Source organism: Desmodus rotundus, chromosome 8, assembly GCF_022682495.2.
Source record: "Desmodus rotundus isolate HL8 chromosome 8, HLdesRot8A.1, whole genome shotgun sequence".
Lineage (NCBI taxonomy): Eukaryota > Metazoa > Chordata > Mammalia > Chiroptera > Phyllostomidae > Desmodus > Desmodus rotundus.
Genome location: NC_071394.1, coordinates 20,573,420 through 20,597,920, shown reverse-complemented (window position 1 = coordinate 20,597,920; position 24,501 = coordinate 20,573,420). Strand labels below are relative to the sequence as shown.

At 39.4% G+C, this 24,501-nt stretch overlaps 1 protein-coding gene across 1 annotated transcript in view; it reads left to right on the top strand.

Moving 5' to 3' along the window:
* The first annotated feature begins 8,313 nt into the window (after positions 1–8,313).
* PKHD1L1 (PKHD1 like 1) overlaps positions 8,314–24,501 on the top strand; it is a 138,011-nt gene continuing 121,823 nt past the window's right edge. The window contains exons 1-5 of the mRNA XM_045181556.2: positions 8,314–8,394; positions 10,223–10,312; positions 19,437–19,581; positions 20,446–20,554; positions 23,546–23,603. Of these exons, the coding sequence (XP_045037491.2) occupies positions 8,322–8,394; positions 10,223–10,312; positions 19,437–19,581; positions 20,446–20,554; positions 23,546–23,603 (475 nt within the window). The 5' untranslated portion in view covers positions 8,314–8,321. The remainder of the gene's footprint in view (positions 8,395–10,222; positions 10,313–19,436; positions 19,582–20,445; positions 20,555–23,545; positions 23,604–24,501) is intronic.

Here is a 24,501-nt window from a genome sequence, read left to right as displayed (position 1 = left end):
AGTCACTTACACGCTCAGTGGCTGTTGCCTATTGTCCACACAACGCTACGGATGCTGGGAGGATGATGAAGTATGAGAATTAGGGACACTCCTCTTAGGAGGTGTGGCATAAAATCAACATTAAAGGACTTTGTGAGTCCGTATATATATGCTGTACTTTTCTGCAGCATTGGTGCTCATAAATTACCTTGTGTGTGGGACCTAGCTCCCACATTTTACCCCATCCTCTGGGCTTTCAGCAGATATAACTCCTGAAAAAGCACAGATGTAACCCCTGACCAGCTGCATTTCCTGTTTCTTACACATTTTTTCCCTTTATGGAGACTGTAGAGACCTCCATTCGACTGCTGACCCCTTTGCATTATCTGTTCCTCCCTCTCCTCATGTTCTCGCCTCCCTCCTTACCCGTTTCAATTTGCTGGTTTATGATTACAACTCCCTTACCATTGCCCTCAACTTGTCTCCCGCTTCCCGCAGCAACATGCCTTCCGGTTTAAACCTCACTACCCCGAGGGCTACCCTCTGCACGCACTGGATCGCCAGAACTTTGTGAAGGAAAGTTATACAACCCTTCTGATGAGTCCCATTCTAAAATAACAGCTACCACATTCTGGAAAAAAAAAATTTGCATGAGCTTATCAAATGTTATTGTCACAAAAGACTAAAAATGAAAAGGGAGAAAAAAGGTTTAGGTGGAGAACTGTCTAGGTTGAAAAAGAATAAAGAGACAGTATTTAAAGCAATGTGTCCTCTTGATCAATGCACAGAACACAGCCATTAAGAACATTATTGAGACAGTCGGCAAATTTTAATCGTGTACTATGCGGCATAAAATCAAAGTTATGGTCAAGGACTTTATAAGTCCTTATATAGAGCTTTATATGTCCTTAAAACTATTATCAGTGTTTTAAATTTCCCGAGTGGCATGTTTGTACTGAAGGAGAAAGACTTTGCTTCATGTTGAAGTACTTTTGGTAAAGAGTCACATTGTAACTAAGTCTTAAGTGGTTCAACAACAACAAAAAGTATGCACCGTAAGTATGGAGAGAAAGGTGGAAAATGTTGGCTAAGGGAAGGGTGTATAGATACTTATTGCAAACAGATCTAACATTTTTCAGATTTAAAGGACGTAATGGTCACAAGTCTCAGATGAACACCTTTCACTGACCAAGAATTCTACCACGCTTTTCTAGTATATATACTTTCTTCCCCCAAATACCTGTTTCACGCTACTCCCCCGCACCAACGATCCTTCTCCCTGCTTTTATGGAGGAGCAGCAGTGATCGTACTGGACAGACCCGGCACCGAAGCCCGAAGCCTTCCCGAATCTGGATCCGGACTTCGAGTCTTTCCTCCACTCGTGCTCTGTGTGGGTTCCCTGCCTCCCTCTTTCTCAGTGGTTTCCCTCCTGCGGTTGTGCCTCTCACTCTTCTTCCATCAGAAGTTTCCCCTCTACGGCATCAGCCCTGACAGTCATTTGTCCTGGTACCTCGCACCTGTTACAAAAACCATGCCTCGATTTTAGAGCTCGGTAGAGGAACAGCCCCATGCTCTGTCCCATTCAAAGCCAGGTAGGCTGCCTAATTAAGTTGTCTACAGGCACGTGTCTCCACTTCCTCACTCACTCATTGAAGACAAACTTCAGGGAAGCTCTTCATATCAAGGTCAAGAGAAATGACGACCTTAATCAACCTCTTGGTTGCATTGGTAACAACAGACCACACTCCTTCCTCGGACACGGTCTTCTCTTGATTTGCATTCTACGGAGCTGTCCGACCTCCCTTTAACTCATGGTGGCCTCTCTGTCTTTGGGGGGACCTCCAGCTGTTGGAATTCCTCACCTCCCGAGCATGAGACCTAGTCTCCTCGCTGTCTGAATCAGAGGTTCTGAGCAGTCTCTGTACTTGGGCAGTCAGGTGAAGCCTATGAATTCTTTCTCAGGATAGCATATTTAAATGCACAAAATAAAATTCTTAGAATTACACAGGAAACTACATTAAAATGTAGTTATAAAATTATTCAAAATGAATGCAAGCTATTCATCTTTATTAACACAAAAATAAGGCAGTGCATTTCAAATATAGGCAAGTTTCAAATCCAATCTTCTTATTGAAAAATGTTATTTTAAAAGTTATTTCTAAACTTGTATAACAACATTAAATTGTAGGGTGGTGTTCAACAGGGCAACATATTTCATATATATGATATGTTGGAAATTCCATGAATTTCAAATTTTTATTTTAATGGTTATAAGTACTGAAAAACTTCATTAGCTAAGACATATAAATGGATAAACCATTTTTATTCAAGGTGTCCCAAACTTGAATGGTCAAGAGCTATTTTTCCTTTCAAAAAAATTAAAGCAACTTCCTTAATTCAAATAAGCACTTATACCTTGTTCTATGGGAAAGGCAGTAAACCACTAATAAAGATGTATGTCATATTCTTGTCCTTTTTCTTGACAATTGTTTAAATGCAATGACTCAGAGGAATTATCAGAGGATAATAGTGATAAATTTTATGGCTGTTGGCAAAACTTCTTCCAGGATTGTAAAAACAGTCTTAATTCCTATGGCATGTACGTGTAAAAAACAAACAAAAAGAACTATAACATCATGGGGTGCTTCCTTTCCATTAAGGTAGCAATAATGGATATATTACTAAGTCATGCAAGAATTATAATGCTTTTTTTCCAATTAAACTTTTACTTGGGAAAATAGTTTTTTAAGAAGACAGAGCAATGGAACAACTTTTCAGCATTTCCAATATGTCAACAACTTTGGTAGTTTCCAAAAGAGACTCACAGAATAGGAGTTCTTCCAGGTACATACCAAGCGGAATGGTCAGGCTGCCAATTCCTCCCTTGCTTGTTTCAAATGTTAAGATTTTTGATAATTCTATAATATATCAAACATTTGACGTGAACACCTTCATAAATTTATGTTGGCTCACAATCTGGGGAGTTCCCTGGGTGAAATCTGAAACTGGACTCCATAGCGAGGGGGCAAGGAGAGACAGACGCAGGAGGCAGAGCACTCCAGGTTGGTAAGAGGCAGGCCGGATAAGCAAGGAAACTTACAGGAGGCTTGTGACGGCAAGATGAGAAGATTTCCACACCTATCTGCCAGAATTTTAAAGGTCTATATACAGGCCTTAAAATACTCATTCCGTCACATATTCAAACAAAAACAAAACCAACCAAACAAAAAAACAACCCAGCAGCTGGGTGTTCTCTGAAAACATAGGGTGGATCATGTCGCGCTTCAGCTCAGTCCTCTACAGTAGGCTCTCACCTCCCTCAGAGTCACATCTATGGTCCTGTGTGATCCGCCCCAGCTCCCGTCACTTCTCTGTCTTCCTATCTTCTTCCACCTGCTTGGTCTCTCCACTCGGGCCACTCTGGCGCCCACGCTACTGGCACACCAGCCGCCCTCCCTCCCCAGAACGCACTTCTCAGCTAAAGATTCATTTTAGACCCTCAGATCTTTACTCAGAATTCATCTACATGACAACTTCCTGGTCATCCTGTCTGAAACTTCATCACACTCAACACACACACACACACACACACACACACACACCTGTTGTAGTCTTCCCTGCTTTTACTTTTATTTCTAGCATGTGTTACTTTCTGATACACCATGTACAGAGTCCAGCACAAATAACACCCCTCTTTTATTACAAAATCATGAGCATGTAATTCTGTAACGTAACAATCTCACACTCAAGCACACCATGGGACATTGTAGGTGAAATGTTCAAATTAAAACTATAAATTATTACACCCATATTATTACCTTACCATCCACACTCAAGCAGGCATTACGTCTGCTGGACCCTGTATTTTACTCATTTATCTTGTTTATTGTCTATCTCTACTAAGAATATAAGTTTCTCAAGGGCAGAGATTTTTAAAAAAAATTCTGTCATATTCTCAATGCCTAGGATACTGAATATTGTTGAAGGCAGGCTGTTGTATCTTATGGACCTCACTTTGCTACCATCTCTTTCACAATTAGGTCTAGATTCAAAATCAGGCTCCAGCACACAGCTCATTTTCCAGGTGAATTTCTTACTCCTTCTAGTTCCGCAAAAGTTCCTCCTGACTCCTTATCACTTTCTATATTGCTTTTAAATCAAGGAATCAATAAGTTTAAACAGTGTCTCTTTTTCCACCATAAAGGCAGTCAAGACCAACTACGTAATTATGAGAGCCCACACAAACTGAAAATGGGGATCCCTCCTTCAAAAACTGTGAAGGATTATGGGGGGGCTCTGCCCACAGAGCCCCCCCACCCCCCGCCCGGGCCACCACAGATGAGAATAAGTCTACCAAGACATGATCTGCTTGGGGAGGAAAGGTGGCCGATCTCTCAAAGGAGAAGGGCCAAGAGCCTTTTCCTCAGTGGGCTTTTATTGGGTTCAATTTGCACAGGAATACAGGTAAAGGTCATCAATCATTGTCAGGCAGTAAGGATCAAACAATAGATAACATACAGAGAACTCTGAGGGCTTATTCTGAGTCAGGGTCAGTTAGCTAAAGGGCTGTGAGACTTTGGGAAACAAACTCATTTCAGGCTTGGACCCTTATCATTTAAATTGAGGACATTCTTAGCAAAGCAGGTTTCACAGGATTTTATGCATTCTTTCTGAGGCCTGATCGCCCCGGGGAACCTGCCCTTTCCAGTACAGGGCTGCACCACCCTCTGTCATTGTTTCAGGCTTAAGTCAGGCAGGGGAAGTAAGGCAGCCAAGAGATTAGGAGACTTCTTGCAGACAGAATGAGGACTCAGGCTATGTCAAAGCTGAGGGGCAAGGGTCCATCACCCCCTTTTCCTATAGCCCCCCAAGTCCTTCCCTGAGGGCCTCTTCATGACCATGCCTATCTTAGGTCGTCCCTCCCTTGAGGAATCTTACCTGTCATTGGCTAACTGGTCAGGCTTAGGGCCAAGCAAGGTAAAGTGGGCAGGGGTGGTGCTCCTGCCAGGGAGATAAGCTTTGTCTCCTGAATGACTTATGGTCCCAAGGTCTCTCACTCAGCGTTAGCCATGGGGGGGTTACAGCTTCTGAAACCAGGCAGGGCGGTTCCAAACAAAGACTGTCAACAAGGGGACAGCAGAGCATCACAACAAGCGTGGGGTCCTAGGAGGCTGCACAGGTTGCATGCCCACGATGCTGGTGCCCAACAGGTGAGGTTTGTTAGGGCTAGGTATTTTTTAAACTTACAAAAGAAGCATGGGGTTTAGTGATCAGGATTCTCTTTTTATGTTTCCCCATATCCATGTTCCATGGAGTCTGACTTCTAAAGGTTTAAAGATTCCAAAGGTCAATACAATTTAAATCATTAGTTTTATAAACTACATAACCACTTTTTAGGTTCCAAGTTGACCTTTTGGTTGTATAAACATCCATCTAGTTATAATTCTTTCTTTTCACATGATCCCATACACTTCTGTTAATAATTCAAGATTAAAAATATCACTGGTGAGATCTTTTTCAGGGAATTGGGATACTGTATACTTAAGCACTATTTAGAGAGAGATGCTCATTCATTCAACACGGGCTGAGTGAAAATCTATATATGCAAACTACAGTTCTTGGTTCTGTAAGAAATTTAGGCATTATAAGAAAGAAAAGCAGGCTAATTTGCTGAAATATTAACTCTTCTGATAATAGCCAAATGATCTATTTGCCGAGTGACCAATTTGCCAAATTTGCCACATTAAATGAGTATAGTTTAACAAATATTTAGAAGCTTTCACAGGATTGTTTGATTTTGGTTACTGATAATGAAATATATTTAAAAATTATACATGCATTTAAAATACCATCACATGTGTGTACATGCACATATCATGTACATGTGTATATTTGTGTGTATGCATGCATTTATATGTATGTACACACATATACTTGTACATACATATAGTTAACTCGTTATTATAAGACTAGTAGGTTCAGAGGAAGTGAAGATATCTGGAAGGGACTACTGGACGGGACCACGTGGTTAATACAAATGAAATATTACAAAAGTGAAATAGGACACAGTAGGAGCAACCATATTATACAGGAGTGGGAAAGGTAGGCTTACAGTTGTAATACAAATAAATAATATGATAATTAATAAACAATAATACAAGAGTAAACTATATTTCACATACTCAGAAATATAAAACTACTTTTGCCCACCCATGCATATTAAATACTGTATGTTATTTGCTGGTTGATGTACTATCTAAGATTTTGGTAAAAGAATCTTAAAAATGTTAAAAGTTTGGCAAAGCAGAAATCAACATATAAAGTTTCCTAATCACTTTACTGATGTGTCCAAAACTTAGAACAGTTTTCCTTTTTGTTATAAACAATATGGATTTTTTTTTCTACAGAAAAGTCTGGCTATTTCAATGGTTCCTCATTAATAATCAAACTTGAGTGTATTTTTTGGAACAAGATTTTTCACCTACTTCTGATTTCTTTTATAATGCTTTTGAATGACATTTTCTGTTTTTTTAATACTAAAACTTTTAGTATTTTAGAATATTTTAGTAAAATATTCTTTTAGTATTTTTTAATATATTTAGAATTTTTCAATATTCTTTTTAGTGTCGTTTAACCTACTCTTCATCTCCACTTTAATTTATAAATTCAAAAGAATCTGAGAAAATCAGAATTTTGGATTGGATTGCATTTAAATTGCTTTTTAACGAAACCATCCGAAACTTAATTTAGGTTAACTTAATCTAATTTTAATTTGAAAGCATCAGAAAGGAATCAAATTTAGCCAAACAATTCCATACAAAAATTCCCACACTGAATTTTATTTTTGTTATTGATATTAAAATATACATTTTGCACGTTTTATAGCTATGCTTGTTAATACTGCTAAATTACTCTTGGTAAAGTTGCTAAGTTTTGCTATACAACATTACAACCTGTAGATTTAGTAAATTTGCAAATAATTAATTGACAAATTGGCATTCTACTAGCTGATTTCCTGCCGATTGGCCTGCCTTCAGCTACAAAAGGGAAAGAGTGAAGGAACCTGCAGGAATGCCAGTTTTCAGGAAGAGATGGAAGACAAAAGTATGAGCTAGGAGTGACTGGAGAGGTAGGAAGAAACCCAAGACTGTTCAGAGGAGTGGAATTTCAAGAAAGATGGTAACAGCGTCACGGGCTGCCGAGTTCCAGAAGGAAGGTCTGTGGTACCCTGGCAGGCTCTATTTTCAGTAGAATAGGGATGCTGGAAGTCAGTCTGCAAACAATTATCAGATGAATATAATTACCCAAATCGAACAAAATTACTTTCTTAACCCCAGAGAGCTAGATATACACTCCTAACGGCATCAATTAAAATGTAAGGACCCGATTTTACTTACTTATGTTAGAGTTCTCTTGCCATTTCTTCTGTCTTCCCTCCCAACTACACTTGTCAGATTTAGTGAGTAAAACTACCAGACGCTGAGCTGACTTTGAACTTCAGACAAACAATGAATGATTTGTAGTGTAGGTCTGTCCTAAGCATGCCAAGCCCTCCCTGGAAGTCTGCGGAATTGGAATTGGGGACAGTGGAGAGGGAGAGAGCAGCACCTGGAGTCCTTGCTTCATTCCTCGTTGCACACTGAGCTGTACGGCCTTGGGCAACTTGACCTTCTGTGCCTTCATTACTATCCCAATGGTAGCAACCACAAAAGTGATAGCAAATCGTCCTTTGGAGAATATTGTGAGTTGAAGTCTCTAGAGCACCAGGCATGGTGTTGGGACGTCAGTAAATATTAGTACGATTGAGAGATCCACACATATTAGTGTGATTGTCAATGAAAGAGATAGCAGGAATTCTTTGAATGTGAAGGGGGGGCATGTGTGAGGTTTGTACATCAGGTGGATTTTTAGGCCTATCTGGGGTCGATTAATACCACAGCAGACAGGCCATGAAAGTACGCAGGCCCAGAATTTTTAAAAATTTCAAAGATAAGGAAAGCAAAGGGGGTCGGCGGGAGGCGGAACTGCCCATTGATCTCTCTTGCCGAAAGGAGTGAGGCTCTCACCCCAGCGGGGGGACAGCCTCTGGACGTGGGCACCCAGGTCGGGCTGTGACTTTTGATGAATGCGGGCGGGCCCGGAGGGCGCGCCTCTCCGGCGAAGGGGTGCCCATCTGTGCGCACACCCCAGGGCGCCTGCCGACCGCTGGGGGCGGGGCCGCCTCGCCGCCGCACGTGGGGCGCGCTGGGCGCCGGAGCGGGTGGCGGTCCCCAAGCGGAGCGCAGGCGCGGGCGGCGGCTCCCAGCAGCGGTGAGCTGGACTCTGCCGAGTTCGAGCCGCGATGGGACACCTGTGGCTTTTGGAGACCTGGGGCTTCTTGGGGCTGCTCCTGTGCGCCGCGTACCCCCATACAGGTAACCCATTCGGGGCGCCAGGGAGGCACCCAGGAGAAGTCCATGTAGACACAGTCCCTGCTCCTGGGGTCGCGCGAGAGGCGGGACAGCAGGCACCAGTTTTGGGCCAAAGGTGTGGGCGCTGCTGCCTGGTGAGTCTGGGAACTAAGGACCTGGTAGGAGGACCTAACGAGACAGACCGAGGGAGACATCGCTGTTAATTCATCAGTGTTGCTTGCCTGAGTTAGGGAATCTCACCTTCTCTTCCCCAGGTGACTGTTGAAATAAGACAGAAATTTGACCTGGAGGAGTGGAGGTGGAAGTCTAGGTGAGAGAGGCAACCAGAGTCCTCCCTCTCGCTCCTCTTGGATCCCTTCGTGCCTCTGAAGGGAGGTTTCGCAGTAGGACAGAAATGGGTCTGCGGCAGGTGTCAGTCACTCACAGGGCCAGCTGCCCTGTGCCTTCAAAGTAATACCCAGGAGAAGGCTGGGAAGAGACTGATAAGATAAGAAATTGGAGTTGTCGGTGGAGATCACGGGAGGGTGAACCTGAGATAGGTGAGGAGCAGCGCAGTCTTGGAGATAGGATCCAGCTGGAGTTTCCTTCTCGTGGCTGTGCAAGCAGCAAGAGGAGACCTTGGCAAAGACAGGCCTGAAGTTCAGAGGCCCTGGGCCTGGGGGCTAGTCTTCTTTATGTTGGAGAGCTGTGGCCATTCTGGGAGAAATCCCTAGCTAAACTTTTCTCAGGCGGGAATGAGCCATACAGTCCTACCTAATTCCTTTCAACTTTCGCATCATTTGGTTTCAAACAATTGATGATTTCTGTGGTTTTTCTTTGCGCACCCACTCCCCCAACCCCATTGACATTTTCCACCTACACTGAGAATTTGTTACTGGGTTTAATAATTGCCAGATCTGTACAGTTAAGTGGAAAATAAGCTCGACTGCATAGTGCATTTCTGAATGGTTTTAAAGCATTGCTTACAGGTCTCCAAAGAAGCCGCTCGCTTGCCCTCAGCATAGAATGCTTTGTCTTTCCCCACAGTTGGTCCAGTCTAGCTAATTCATATTTTCCCTCAAGATGCAGCAGGGAAAAGGCTAACTCTTGTTTCAATTAGCTGGTATGACCCAGGAGCTATGGATGAAATGCCCCATCTGAGTCTTTCATAACTCCTATACTCTCTTGACACTCCGTACTGTGCAAGCTAAACTTCTGGAAAGTTGGGATTGTTTGGCATTTTAATATCCTCAGGTACCTGACACTGTTTGTTGAATGAGTCAGTGACCTCTGCATTAAGAACTCACTAGCATCAGGAGGCTAGAAAGATCCCAGAAATTACCTTTCCTTGATTCTTACTCTGTTACAGAGTAAGATTTATTACTCTGTAATAAAGAAAAATAATTTCTTTTTAAAACACAACACTCCTCTTTGTACCTAGACTAGTCTTTGATTCTACTAGCTTTGCACTTCCTTTGTGCTTGTGTGATGACCTGTTCCTTCCCAGGGCTGTTTCTCCAGCCTCCTCTGCTGCTGTGTGGGCTGCTGACTGTGGTTACAGAGCTGCAGTTGGTAGTAGAGCCCTGCATGAGTAAGGGTTTAATATATGTTTTATGATATGATAGGTAAGAATGATGAACATGAGCAATGAGTATAAATTAAGTGAATGACTTTAATCCCTGTCAAGTCTTTGGTTAGCAGTGGAGCCAAAAATACAACATTGGTGTATTTACTTTCAGTCTACAGTCTTCACAATAATTTTCTGACAACATTGCACTATATGCTATGAAATTTGATGCTTGAAATGGAGTACTTGATAGTTTTACCTCTCCTATACTTTAATATCTTCCAGATGGCTCTAAAATAATTCCTAAAGTCACAGAAGTGATACCTAAGTATGGCAGCATAAATGGAGCAACCAGACTGACTATCAAAGGAGAAGGTATGGTTGCGTTTTTTCCTTTTTTTTTTTTTTTTTTTTGCCAAGGTTGAGGTGTTTTAAAGATTATGTAACCATTTAGAGCTTATGTTAAAAAAAAAATCTACTGGAGTTATTTCTCCACTTGGCCAGAGCAGTAAAACTCTATCCCCTTTGACAGTTAACAAAACCGCCAAGAGTCTCTATCAACACGATCATCTGAATTCATCTTATAATTACTTGATTAACTGTAAGATCTGGATTCTAATGACTGCACCTATAGGAACATCTTTAACTCAGCTGCAATTATTTGCTTTGCTCTTCATAGGCCCAATAATATTTCCTTAGTTTTTATATCAAATAAGACATGTTGCAGGTGTGGGAATAGAATGTCAGTAAGAGGGTGTGATAGAGAAATAGAATGGTAACGAAAGGGAAAAGGCAATTGATAGTAGAACTTTGAATGCCTTGCTCTCCTACCAATACTCATCCCATACGTCATCAAAGCACAGGCTATGTATGACTCTCTCCTGGCCTGGTCTTGGGTGAAAACATAGTAAGCAATCAGTGAATATATTTAATTACTACAATTAATTACAAATACATGGTTCTTTTAACTATAAGTCCTTTGGAATCTAAATATTTGTAGCATTCAGATGCTTACAAATTTTTGAAGAATGAGAAAGAAAAATTTAAAAGAATATTAACAAAAGCTATTACCGTATTTTTTGGACTATAAGATGCACTTTCTGCCCCAAATTTGGGAGGAAAATGGGGGTGCATCTTATTGTCCTAATGTAGCTTACCTGGCTTGCAGCTGGTGGGGGGTGGAGTGTGGAGTGTTTTTTTTTCCCTATTTTCCTCCTTTAAAACCTAGGTGCGTCTTATGGTCCGGTGCATCTTATAGTCCAAAAAATATGGTACTTAGTCTATGATCAGGGAAATGAGAAGTTTTTGGAGTGAGAAAATTGACAAAGCAAGATATTTAATTCTATTATATATATATATGTGTGTGTCTATATAATGTCTTTCAATACTTCTAAGTAATATTTCTGCAGAATTCACCTCTCAATGATATACTTAAAATGGCTTATGCCTCTAAATTGTTAACAACATATTTTGAATAAAGTGTTCGTTTTTAGAGTTAAACACAGGAAGGCAATGTATTTGTTGAAGACTGTTTTCACAATGTATTTATCCATAGGTCCTTTATATTGTAAATTGCTGGTAACGTACCGTGTTTGAAAGCTGTTAGGTTTTTCACAGAGATTTACGTGCCATGGAAGAAATGCCCAGATTAAAACAAAACAATAAAACCACCCAGCTATTTCCTTCTCCCTTGGGACCTGAACTTTTTCTGATCCAGGAACTATAGCTGAGTTTAAGTCCCAGATCTTCCCTAGTTAGAAATAGGGGGAAAAAGCACTCTGTAAAAAGTATTTATTGATTTAGGAGAGAGAGAGACAGAGGGAGAGAGAGGGAGAGCAGAAGGGAGAAAGGCAAACATCGCTTTGTTCTTCCACTTATTTGTGCATTCATTGGTTGTTGGTTGTATATTCTCTCCCTGGGGATGGAACCTGCAACCGAATCTGCGCTGTAACCAACTGAGCTTCCCAGCCAGGGCAAAGTAGGCCATTTGAAAGAATATCCTTGTTAATGTAGCTAAAGCCTTTGCTCTTTTGTACTTTCTAAGGCTCAGAAGTAATAATCCTATGAAGCACAAAGTGTCATGGTGAATTTCTAGATTTCCCATCCATGCTTTTGGAAGAGAATTCTAGAGCAGTCAAATCTTATCTGAATTGCAGATGCCAGCACCACCCCGCCCCCCAGGTTTGTCTCCCCTCTCCCTGCTTTAACCACACACTGTAGGTGACTAAGTATGTGCTAGCATATGTCTTCCTCACAGTCTGAGTCTAAGTACTGTTTCATGTAGGTTTTGGGGGTGCATGATATATATATATGCAGCAGTGATAACACATTTACAGAGCACACCAGAGCTCCTATAGCTACATGAATATGGTACTTGAATGAAGTGTATTTGGAAGGACTACATTCACGCAATCCAGCAGTCCCATCTCCAACTGATGCTCCATGTTTAGAATTAAATGCAGAGCTAAGTTCTTACCCTCGCAAGGACACTTTCTAAATGAAATTGTAAATGCTAGATAATTACCTAAGTGTTGGTCCCATAAGACTTATTAAAATGTTTTATTTTTGTAAAAGTTACAATGAAAAAGTAAACTATTATTGTAATGTTTGACTTAGAAAGTGATTTCTCTGAAATATCACCCTCTAGAAAGATCTACTTTAATATCTTGGTGCATCCACATGACTTTTGGCTATTTCCATGCATAGTATTGACCTTGATAAGCAAAAGTTTGCTACTACATCACTTTGTTTTACAGACTGTGCTTCAGGAGCCAAAGATACACAATGTTACACTCATGATGCCCAAGTAAAAGTGTTTTGTGCAGTGGCAGGATTGTAGACATCCTTGAATGTCCATCTCAGATGACTGCTTTGTGAGGTTGTGTCATTATTTTGATGAGTTCTAGAGTGTTTCTAACTGTTGGTTTTATTACACTATATTCATACCTTGTATTTCTCAATTGTCTTCCTTGATACCAGTAAGATGGAAGGAATAACATTTTTCTTTTGGGTCTTTTTTCTATGTATTTCCTGTTACAGTGTCTGGCATCTATATTTCTGTTAATGTGAAGTGTTGAGTTACACAATTTTTCTAATATTATGGAAACCACATGGACTTTGGGCCAGTCTAACTGGCTTTCAGTTCCATCTTTACTGCTTCCCACTATGTGACCAGGGAGGAAAGTTATTGCTCTAAGCCTCAGCTTCCTCGTCAGTGAAATGAGATAGGAATTTCTACCTGTTGTGGCTATTGTGAACATTGAAATGGATGATGTATCTAAGGTATATACTATATATTTCATAAATTAGAGCTACTTTATTCTGATTATTCTTTTGCATTTATGTTATAGGTTTAGTTTCATTGTTTAGGAGTTTCTTCCATCACACTGCACCTTTCCTTCCCATCATTTTCAATGTTACAACTTTTAAGTAGGTTTATACACTCTCAACCCTGCTTTTTTAAAGTAGAGGAACCAAAATAGCCTGCCTGGTACAAGGCAGCTGACATCGCCTATGAAGGAGGCCCAGGTTTTCGTGCCTGGCAAGTCTTGTCTCAGTTTTTCTGCAAAAGAAAAAAAATGCATCAACATGTTAGGAATTTCTATCTGAAGCCTCAACCTTTTCTGTTTCCAGGGTACACCCAAGCCTTCCTGTAATCTTTGTGCTTGGAGGACTTCCAGAGATATTTCTTTACACCCAATTATTTATTGAGAATTATGCTTTCAAATTGAATTCTTTTTAAAGGTGATTCATTTAAATTTTTTAAAAATTACAATTTTAAATTAAAAGTCTTTTAAAAGTTGATTCCTTTAACTTACTGGAATTAGCTAAAAATTAGTAATGTTTCTATGCTTTTTGTAAGCAAAATTTAGAAAGAAAATATAAATCTTACTGATTTGGTTCATATTTTTCCATAGATTTTACTCCTAGGAGATATCTGTATCTCTATATCTATATACCTATACATAGATATAGATATATGCCTATAGATATATAGATACAGATACATGAGAGAGATACACATATATACATACATATATATATATATATATATATAGAGAGAGAGAGAGAGAGAGAGAGAGAGGGAGAGGCTAAAAACACCATCTTTTGTTAGTATTATTGTTTAGAATTGTATTTGTCTTAGGAAAGCTGAAGGACACATCTGCATTACCCTATCACTCACGAGATACGTACCTAATAGGAAAATAATACATTCGGCACATCCGGAGCCACATCACAATGAAAACTTTCCATTCTTTCTTTATTTGCCAGCAGCCCTTCTGGGTGTTCCAAACTCAATGTGAACGTCACAGATAAGCAGAAGTTGGCAGAAGGAACATGCAGATTTACAAGCAGCTTGCTCTTCTGTGTTTTCATGTGTCTTCTCTCAAGTCCGTTTTAGCAGTAATTGCCTTTCAGGGTTTGAAACCATGAATTCAATGCGAGTATCTTTTCACACGTTAAATCGATGCTTATAATTTATACCTTAGCCTATGCTGGATGAGTCATGACCAGTTAACGGTTAAGCTTAGAAGAAGAAAGTGGTGTTTATTAAAATTTCTACCTTCTGTTGAGTAGAAATTAAGCAGAAGCTTACTTTTTATACATATAAAGGATAGAAGAGGAGCTAAGAATGTAGGGTCTGGAAGAAGTTACACTGGGTAACAAGTAATAGCTTTGTAATGTGTGTTTTTAATGTTGTTTTTCTCTGAATATCACAAATGTGCCTGGTCAGCATCTACAACCTGGGTTTGAATCCTGACCACCCACTTATTCGTTTTCTGTTCTGTTTTTAAGGAATATTAATACTAAACTAAGAATAAGAGCGGATATCAAGTGAACTCTCAATATATAAGCCAGGCACTATGTTAAGCAATACATATATTCTTATTTAGTCTTCCTAACAATCCAATAAGTAGACCACAATGGTCGGTTTTCTGATGAGAGGACTAAGACTGAGAGTTTATATGTAAAACTCTGATGCCCAAGGTCAGAGTAGGGGAGATGCTGGAGCTGGCATTCCAGCCCAGATGTCAGGGTCCAAATGCCCTTTCCTGAAATAGCACTGTCCCCTAACATGCAGCTTTATCTGAGCTGGAGTTGAGGAACTTGGCATTTGGTGAACATCTGGCACAGTGAAGTCCTACTTCCTACCTAAACCAGCCAGTATTTGTGTTTTCTAAGGGACCTGTGAAGAACACTGAAAATGTTCAGTAAATTTAAATAGCAGTCACACCCCAGGTGCCCGACAACTCCATGTCAACTATTAAAGGTTATTTAATGTGAGCACATATTGTAGTGCTGATTGTTTTGTTGAAACATCCTTGAAAACTACTGACAATTTAAGATAAATACTTAATATTTATTTTTCTAATATGAGTAATATAAAACACATTATATATATATATATATATATATATATATATATATATATATATATATATAAACATCTCTGGGTTTGCCTTCATTTTTATACTGACTTTAAGTTTATTATTGTACTGGGAGAACAATATTATCAGAACAATTAAGTTCTGAAATTTAAATTGTTCATAAGTTTACATGAATTACACGGATACACATTTTTTGATGTAAAAGAAAAATGTTCAAAATTTCAAAAGTATCATTAGTCATCAATTTGGCTATAATGATGTTTTAATGTTAAGCACTTGTGATAGAAAAAAATATTTAAAAACGCACGTGTTTTTAGAACTCAGAATTTGGGAATTTTAGATTTTGAAGTACTCTGGGTAAAAACTACTTATTTACTAACTGTTTTATTCCATAAAATATTATTACATGCACAACTTCATTGACTCAATCTGCATACCTGAATAGTATTAAGTACCTTTTAAACATTTTTGTTAGGAGGCTATTTAATTATAGGATTTAATTCATAGAAAATTTCCAATTACTTTCTTTCATAGGGTTCATTTCTTAGGCTTATTTCAAAATCGAATGTTGTTTTAACAACATAAAATGCTTCTCTGTGGCATAAAATTACTTAATCCATGTTTACTTCCAAATGTAGTTTTGAATTTCCATATATTTACAGTAAGATTAAAATAATGTTCTGCTCTGTTGTTGTCACATTACCCATTTCTCTGTCCCTGTTGGGCCACACCCATTAGCATGCAAACATACTATTTCATCCACCTGGAAAACGCAAAAACAAAACCATCAGTGTTCTTCCTCTACACCCTTCTCCAGCTACCACCCAGTTCCTCTGTTCTCCTGTACAGTAAAAGTCCCCCAAAGGTTACCAAGGTTTGTTCTCTTCACTCATTGTCCCCCATCTTGTCTTGAACCGCTGTGAGACAGTCATGTATCCATCACTCACGGACACAGCGTCACTCCTGCCCTGACTTTCCTCACTCCTGTCCCCAGTTTACGCTCTCAGAACAGCAGCTGGTGACCCTTGGGAAGCGTAAGATCATGCCTCTCCTGTGTTTCAAAGCTTCCGGTGGTTCTCCACACATAAAAATAATCCAAGTGCTCCCATTTCCAGTCTCATGTCCTACCCTTCTCCTCATTCATACTTCGCCAACCTTACTTGCTAATTCTTGAACTCACAAACATGCTGCCATCCCAGGACCTTGGAACACCCTGTTTCCTCTACTGAAAGGCACTTGCCGTAGGTATTCTCATAGTTTACTCCTTAAAAGCTTCCTTGACCATCGATGTTGCATGTTTCCTGTATCCCAGGAAAAGGACCGGAAGATCACAAACAAGATAGTCTTGGAAAGAGGCGCCTGAGCGGACTCATGGTAGTGAGCACAGAGCATGCAGATCTGTAGGTCTCAAGTTAACTCCCACAAGAACACACTCCCACAAAGGGAAACAAAACAACCAGGCTGACTGGACGACTCATGCAGGGTCTTCTCTCCTTGGCCGCTTCAGTGCTTATGAAATGGGACCATGAAATCAGGGGTCCTGGGGTGATGGCTGTGCATGGGCCAACGCCATGGAATCCCTTTCACCGAGGCTAAGCTGGTGCTGAATACCTGACCTACCAGTAGCAGAGACACTGAGCTCTCAAGAGAGACCATCCTTCATGAAGTTCACTGGCCATTTAGTGACAAGTTGTCTGCACCACTCTCCTTCACTCAAGGGAAGAGCAGAGAGTCATTATTGCTGGAACTGGTTCCTACTCCAGACATGGGTTTTGCCTTCTCTTTCCTCAATGTCTTTGCCAGCTCCATCTCTGAGAGCTTAGAGGGCCTGATGTACTGCCTTGAGATTCCACAAACAGTGCCTCAGAACAAGGAACACATTTTAAAAAATTTTATTATTGTTCAAGGACAGTTGTCTCCGTTTTAACCCACCATGCCCCCCCCCCCACCTATCCCCGCATCCCACCCTTGAACTCACCCCCTTTGGCTTTGTCCGTGTGTCCTTTATACATGTTTGCAAGGAATACATTTTATAGTGAAAAAGTTATGATAACAGGCACCTGTCCCTGAAGCCTTTGTCACCCTGAAATATATGGCTCGGTAGAATGATGAAATGGTCTGTGAAAGGGATGGCTAAGCTCCCATTCTGGAACAACATCCTGTGGGTGGGATGTTGTTCTCCATCATTGGCCATAGGCAGTGAGCCAATGGCTGATGCATGCTGTTGTTTCCCAGTAGATAGAACACATGGAGCTGGAGGTGAAGGGTTACCCCCATCATTATCACGCCCAGTGATCCAGGAAATGAATCTGTGCTTCCTGTCCTTGCAGTTTTAGGTTCTGTTGGATTTGGGGTCTGAGTTTCCAGTTAGAGAATGTGTCAGCTAAGGGTCCCAATATGGGTTCCACTGAACTAAGACTACCACTACTACCTGATCAGTTTGAATTCATCAAACATAATTAGTAGATAACTAGAGATAATCAATACTGATAGCCTTGAAGAGGTAGGGTTGCTTTAGCTAATGCAGATAAGGGAGGAGTATGTCTGGAGTTCATGGTATTCAGAGAGGCATCTTTTGACTTCCGTGTCCAGTGATAAGTGTGACTAGACAATTATGGCAACTACAACCTAACAAGGACAATTGCAACTGAGGGCTCAGGCCTTCAGGATGCAGGTCAGTGTCACTCCATTAGCCAAAGTGCTAGCTAAGGGCAGGGGAAATCTACAATGGGTGCTAGAACGGGAACATGTGAATGTTCCTTGTAGCCTCAGGACCAGTTGTAATAGTGTGGCCTGTAGCTCGTCCCACTAATCTTATTGTATTAAATCCTTAGCAGAGCTCTCAGCTGCCACCACCTTGGAGGCTCGATAATGGATTGTACTTAAAGGACAGAGCATGAGAATTTCTGTGCAGAGCAGGGAGTGGACTGTATCAGGTGCCTTTTGTGCTCAGCCTCACACCCTCTTGTTCTCACCACTAATTCTAGCCACAGCCCTGGCAAATAGTGCCCCCCAACTCTGACTCAGTCTATACTTCCAGATTCTTGCCTCAGGTTCTCACAGTGTGGCTTTGTCTACTGTCCCAGGGCTGCTCTAATAGAGGGAAAGGGGACATGGATCCCATATGGCATACACACTGCTTGAAAGTGCAGGGAAAGTTATTTCCCCCAGTGGGAACCCTCAACTCATGGGGACAGGTTTGATGAATAAATGCCTCTTGCTGTCAGTTCTTTTATCTTGAGAGGCAATATATATTTTTCCTTAGAAGTTTCAGGCAAGATTAAGCCCCAGTTGTCATCAGTGGTGTCCAGCTTTTCTTTCTTCAAGTTTTATTCCCCTTTGTCCCTAAGTGTTCACCACCCAAATAAACTCCTTGCAAGTCCTCACATTGACTTTGCTTAATAGGAACTCAGGGTGGCTCAATGGATTGAGTACTTTCCTGAGAACTGAAGGTTGCTGGTTCCATTCCTGCTCAGGGCACATGCCTGGGTTGCAGGACAGATCCCTGCTTGGGGGCGTGTGAGAGGCAACCAGTCGATGTTTCTCTTGCACACCAATGTCTTCCTCCATCCCAAAGATAGATAGATAGATAGATAGATAGATAGATAGATAGATACAATCTTTTATAAAATAGGAACTCATAGTAAAATAGCATTACAGATTTCCCCTCATGTAATTTTTCTGTCCCCTTCACTGTGCTTTTATCATAGTAGTTAACCCCACCAGATACAGGCTGTTGTATCTGGTGGTGTGTATATGCACATGTATATGTATATGTATTTGTATATTTATATTTAAAATATTTGTCTATTTGCTCCACCTCTTCTTAACCTACCACTGAAATATAAGCGGTTTGATTCCACTGCATTTAACAGCACCTGACAACCAATTGGTTCTCAATAATTACTTTTATGAATTAAATTAATTAAAATCTAATTCTTCTGCTTCTAAAGAGGATTAAAATCATAGGGATAAACATGGAATAAGCTAAATGCTTACTTTGGTTCTGTTCCTTATTATTTATTGAATAAGTCAATACTGAATTACAATGATTTGATCTCTAAAAACAGAATTCATGAATAATAATTAAGCACTTTTTACTTTTGCAGGTTTTGCTCAAGCAAACCAGTTTAACTATGGAGTTGATGATGCTGAGCTGGGAAACAGTGTGCAATTAGTTTCTTCTTTTCGATCGATTTCTTGTGATGTAGAAAAAGATGCGAGTCATTCAACTCAAATAACATGCTATACTAGGTATGTTTTAAAGTATCTTTAATAACATCATTTTTATCATATCAGAATTACAGTTATGCATATTAGGGTTACAATAGTTTTATCACCCTGGCCGTTGTTATAATAATATTTTTCTGATTATCACCTATTTTTGATTTCATGATGTTTACACTATTTTATACCTTACTACATTCAATTATAATGCTCTTTTCACAAATTGGCATAATAAAATATATTCTAAATTCTTTCCCAGATTATTAGAGCTATTATCATTATTGATCTCTTTTAGAAGATAAATGACTACTATTAAATTGTAATGATGCTTCTCAAAATATCAAAATTATGCTTTTCTGCCAGGTTTGATTAATTTTGTTCAATATGTTGACATAGTCATTAAGATTAAAGATGATCATTTTGTATAGTGACATTTCAAGCTTTTTACTATTAGCTCAAATTAATGTTTGTTATTAGCAACTTAGGGAAAAATTAATCATTTTAAACATGTTTCAATATTGCAGAAAAAGCTTACTTATGGAGAAATTTGATTAAAACTTTTTTAAAGCAAGGTGATATATTACTATTTGAAATGATTACCATCACATTTGTTGTTATTGCATTTATTTTTCTTTTCAATAAGTGTCAATGCACCTAGAGTGAGCATTCGCCCGAGGTTCATGATCTAGAATTTGCCGTACAGCATTCAGGACAAAGATAACCTTTGCATAATGTAAAGTAGAATTTAATTGCCCATCAGTTAGAATTTTAGACACTGTTTTTCAAAAATGATGTAGCCTGGGGAAGTATATATTTTTAATTAATACTATATGTTCAGTAAAAGAGTTATGACATTCCTTACTCCTTGCATGTTCCTCATTTGCCTTCCAGAGCAATGCCAGAAGATTCCTACACTGTAAGGGTCAGTGTGGATGGGGTTCCTGTTACAGAAAACAATACCTGCAAAGGCCACATCCACAGCCATGCGTGCAGTTTCTACGTATGTGGGAGCTTGTCTTTACTCACAGATAAACAACTGCATGCTTTCCTTCCTGCAGAGCTGGGTCTTTATTTTTTAGTTTTGCAGATTGTTATCTATGTCCACACTTAAATATACGTTAGCATGTAACTAAGGATAATTTCACCCAGCTTTACTTATCTTCCATAGTAATAGAATCTCTTTTGTTATGTCTGATTTGTTTCCCCCTTCTTTAAATTAATTTTAGTAATGGATTAAACTTTTACACTTCCAACTTAAGTTCTTGTTCACAGCTTTTTTCTCTTTCTCCATTTCTGTTCTTAGTTTGATTCTTTTTTGTTTTCCTATTTTCAATGGAGTCACTTCCATTTTGAATGGAAACATGACTTTTTCTCTCTCCAATAAGCCTTTCTCTCCTTTTGCCACTTTAATGTGTAGAAGAACAAGTCTGAAGTCATTCTCAGCTTCACGTTGAATATTTATCTCTCTTCTGGGTAGTCTAAAGATCTGTCCTTTCACTGTTACGTAGAGATCTGGGCACTCCTCAGGTGGTCCCTGAATGACAGTGTGGGGCACTACTGGGATTTACTGACAACCTACTGTGCTGGCTTATTTTGTTTGTACGATTTTGTTTCTATGCATCTCTTTCTGCATCATCAAACCTCCTCCTCTAAAAAACTTTATTTCTTAATAATGTTGCCCGTGTTTCAATTTTTTGTTTGTTTGTTTTCTGTGACATCCTTGTTTTTCTGCATATGGGGTCTTCCTGATCTATTTCTAGCCCCCCCCCTTGTCCCCTGGGGGGGTAAGTTACAAGACCCCAGTGGGTGCCTGAGACTGCAGATAGTACTGATCCCTGATCAACTTCACCTCTGCTGGAAATGTGGCAGCAGCTCTTCATCACCAGATGTAGTAGTTTTTATATTTTTTCAGTTCAAACCTATTCCTGAGTCTGTGTAACCATCCCTTCCTTGCAGTAAATGGCTTGATGTCACTAGATTCAGGAGATCCCTTGCTGAAGTTTTCCTGTAATTTTTTTTTTTTTTACTTCCTACTACATCAAGAACTTTTTACCTGTTCACTAAAGGAAGCACTTTACAGCTTCTCTTTGGCATATTCAAATTGCCAGCATCACTACTCTTGTGCCTTGGGGCCATTTTTAAGTAAAATAAGGGTTTTTTAAATACAAGCACTGCCTTACCGGGATAGTCGATCTCATAACCAAGATGGCTACTACGTGCCTGATGGGCAGGGAGCGTGGACAGTGTAGGGACGCTGGACAAAACGATGATTCATATCCCGGGCAGAACCAAATCTCGGGTAGTGGGACTTGTGCAATTTCATCACAATACTCAGAACAACACACAATTAAAAACTTATGATTTTTTTTGCTTCTGGAATTGTCCATGTAATATTTTTGGACCCCGGTTGACCCTTGGATAACTGAAACTCTGTGTAAGGGAGAGACCGCTGTACTTGTTTTTAAGTGTACAGTTTGATTTGTATATATCTTAGTTATTGAGCATTCTTTATTTTGCCCTTCAAGTCTGCTCTTTACTTTTTTGGTGTTTTGTTTTTTCATATTGTAGTTTATTTCCCTTTTGCAGTAATTATTACTCATTTTGCCTTTGGAAAAGAAGTTGGCATGTGTTTACTCAGATAATAATAGCGATAATTAATATGTAATTGACTGTGGGCCAGGAGCAGCAGTCTAAGTATATTATAAATACTAGCTCTTGACTGTCACAACCATCCTATGACTGTATAATATTATTATTATCACTATTTTATGGCTAATGAAACTGAGAAATTACATTTGCCTGAAGTCATTCATCTGGGGGTGGTAGAAATCAAATTTGAATTCAGACAGCCTGACTCTGAAACTGGACTCTTAATTACCATCCCCTCCTGCCTCATATATGTGCTTGAATATATATAACAGGTGTGTGTTAATTTACTATTCACTGCCGTAAACATTTACCCGAACTTAGTGACTTACAACAACACAGCTTCATTACCTCTCTGCTTTATAGGCTAGAACTCTGTGGGTCTCAGTGGGCTAACGTCAGGGTGTCGGGAGGTCTCATTCTTTCGGGAGGCTCCAGGGGAGAATCTGTGTCCCTGCTGTTCCGTCTTCTAGACTGAGGTTGCCTATATTTCTTGGCGCGTGGTCCCTTCCTCCACTTTCAAAGCCAGAGTTGGTGCTTGAGTTCTTAACACCTGCCTCACCCTGACCTTGCTTTTCCATTGTTACATCTCCTTCTCTGACTCTGGCTATTCTCTCCCTGCTTTCACTTATAAGGACCCTTGTGGTCACATTGAGCCCAGCCAGATAATCTAAAGTAACCTCCCTATTCTAAGATCAACAATTAGCAACCTTAATTCCACCCGTAACCATGTGCCATGTAACTTAACATGTTCACAGGTTCCAAAGATTAGGGGCTCAGACGGCTTTAGGGGGCCATTACTCTGTCTATCACAATGTATTAGTTTCCATCACACTAGTGGCCTCCCTGGAATTCTGTCCTTATTTGCTGTCACAGTTCTTAAGAATTATAACTGCACCGCTCTAAAAAAAGTATCTAAAGCTTACTTTAATGGACTTTTCCCAATGTTTGCTTCTATGTTTTTGAAATGTGCACTGTTGTTTTTCTTCCTGGGCTTAATTCAAAGAAGACTTTCTTTAATTTTATTCTACCATATTCCTAGAAGTTTTTGCCAGAGAGCCTTACTACTGTGGTTTGACCTACACTGATAACAAAAGGATGGTTGAACTTGAAAATTCCAAGCTAGAAACATTTTGAAATGAGAGAGGGTTTTTAGGGGATAAGAAAAACATCTTGAATAATCAGAATAATATTCTAAACTTTATTTCTTAAATGTAAAAAGGAATATTTTCACAGTCATTTCATGGGTACAGTTTAAATATATGTAATGTAAGAAGCAGGGATATTCCTTAAAACTAGGAATAAAATAGAGATAAATCTGCTTATCGAAAGTATTATTTTACAGGCAAAAAGTTTCAGAACCCCAACAATACGGAGCATCACACCTTTATCTGGGACTCCAGGTCTGTTATATGACAGCTGAACTATCTCTTTGGTTTGTGGTAATTAATTAACTTACTGTTTAGGGTATAAAATGATTATAATATCTGAAAATTTATAAATAGTATTTTGCTGATTGTACAATAACTTCCAATATATTTTATAAAATGATTTTCAATGATTGCATCTGAATCTACTTTAATGTACTCAACTTTCTTCCTATTGGACATTTAGCTGGTTTCCAGTGTTCATTATAATAACAATAATTATACCAGTTTATAATTCCAATAGGAATATTTAGAATGCCTAGTTCTGTAACCTTGACAATTCTATGTACATTTTTCCAAGTATTTATATGAAACATGTAAGTTTTAAAAACAATTTCCAATTCTTTGATTTATGTAATTCAATTTATTTTACATTTATTGACCATTTGTATTTTTTCTTTTATAAATTACTTGTTTTTCTCCTTGGTTTAAAATAAGGCTAGTCAACATTTTTGATATTAGATTATGAGAAATCTTTACATTTTAAGGATATTAACCATTATATATAATATATGTGAGAAATACTTTGGAATTTATCATTTGCTTTGAAATTGATTAATGGTTTTTCTGTCATTCAAACACTTAATTTTTATTATCGAATCTATAAACCAGTCCTGGCTGATGTGGCTCAGTGGATTGAGTTCCAGCCTGCGAACCAAAGGGTCGCCAGTTCGATTCCCAGTCAGGGCATATTCCTATGTTGTGGGCCAGGTCCCCAAGTGGGGACATGCAAGAGGCAACCACACATGATGTTTCTCTCCCTCTCTTTCTCCCTCCCTTCCTCTCTCTAAAGATAAATAAATAAAACTTTTAAAAAAATCTATAAATCATAACCTCTTATTTATTTTGGTTTTATGCTATAGAAGACCCCCCA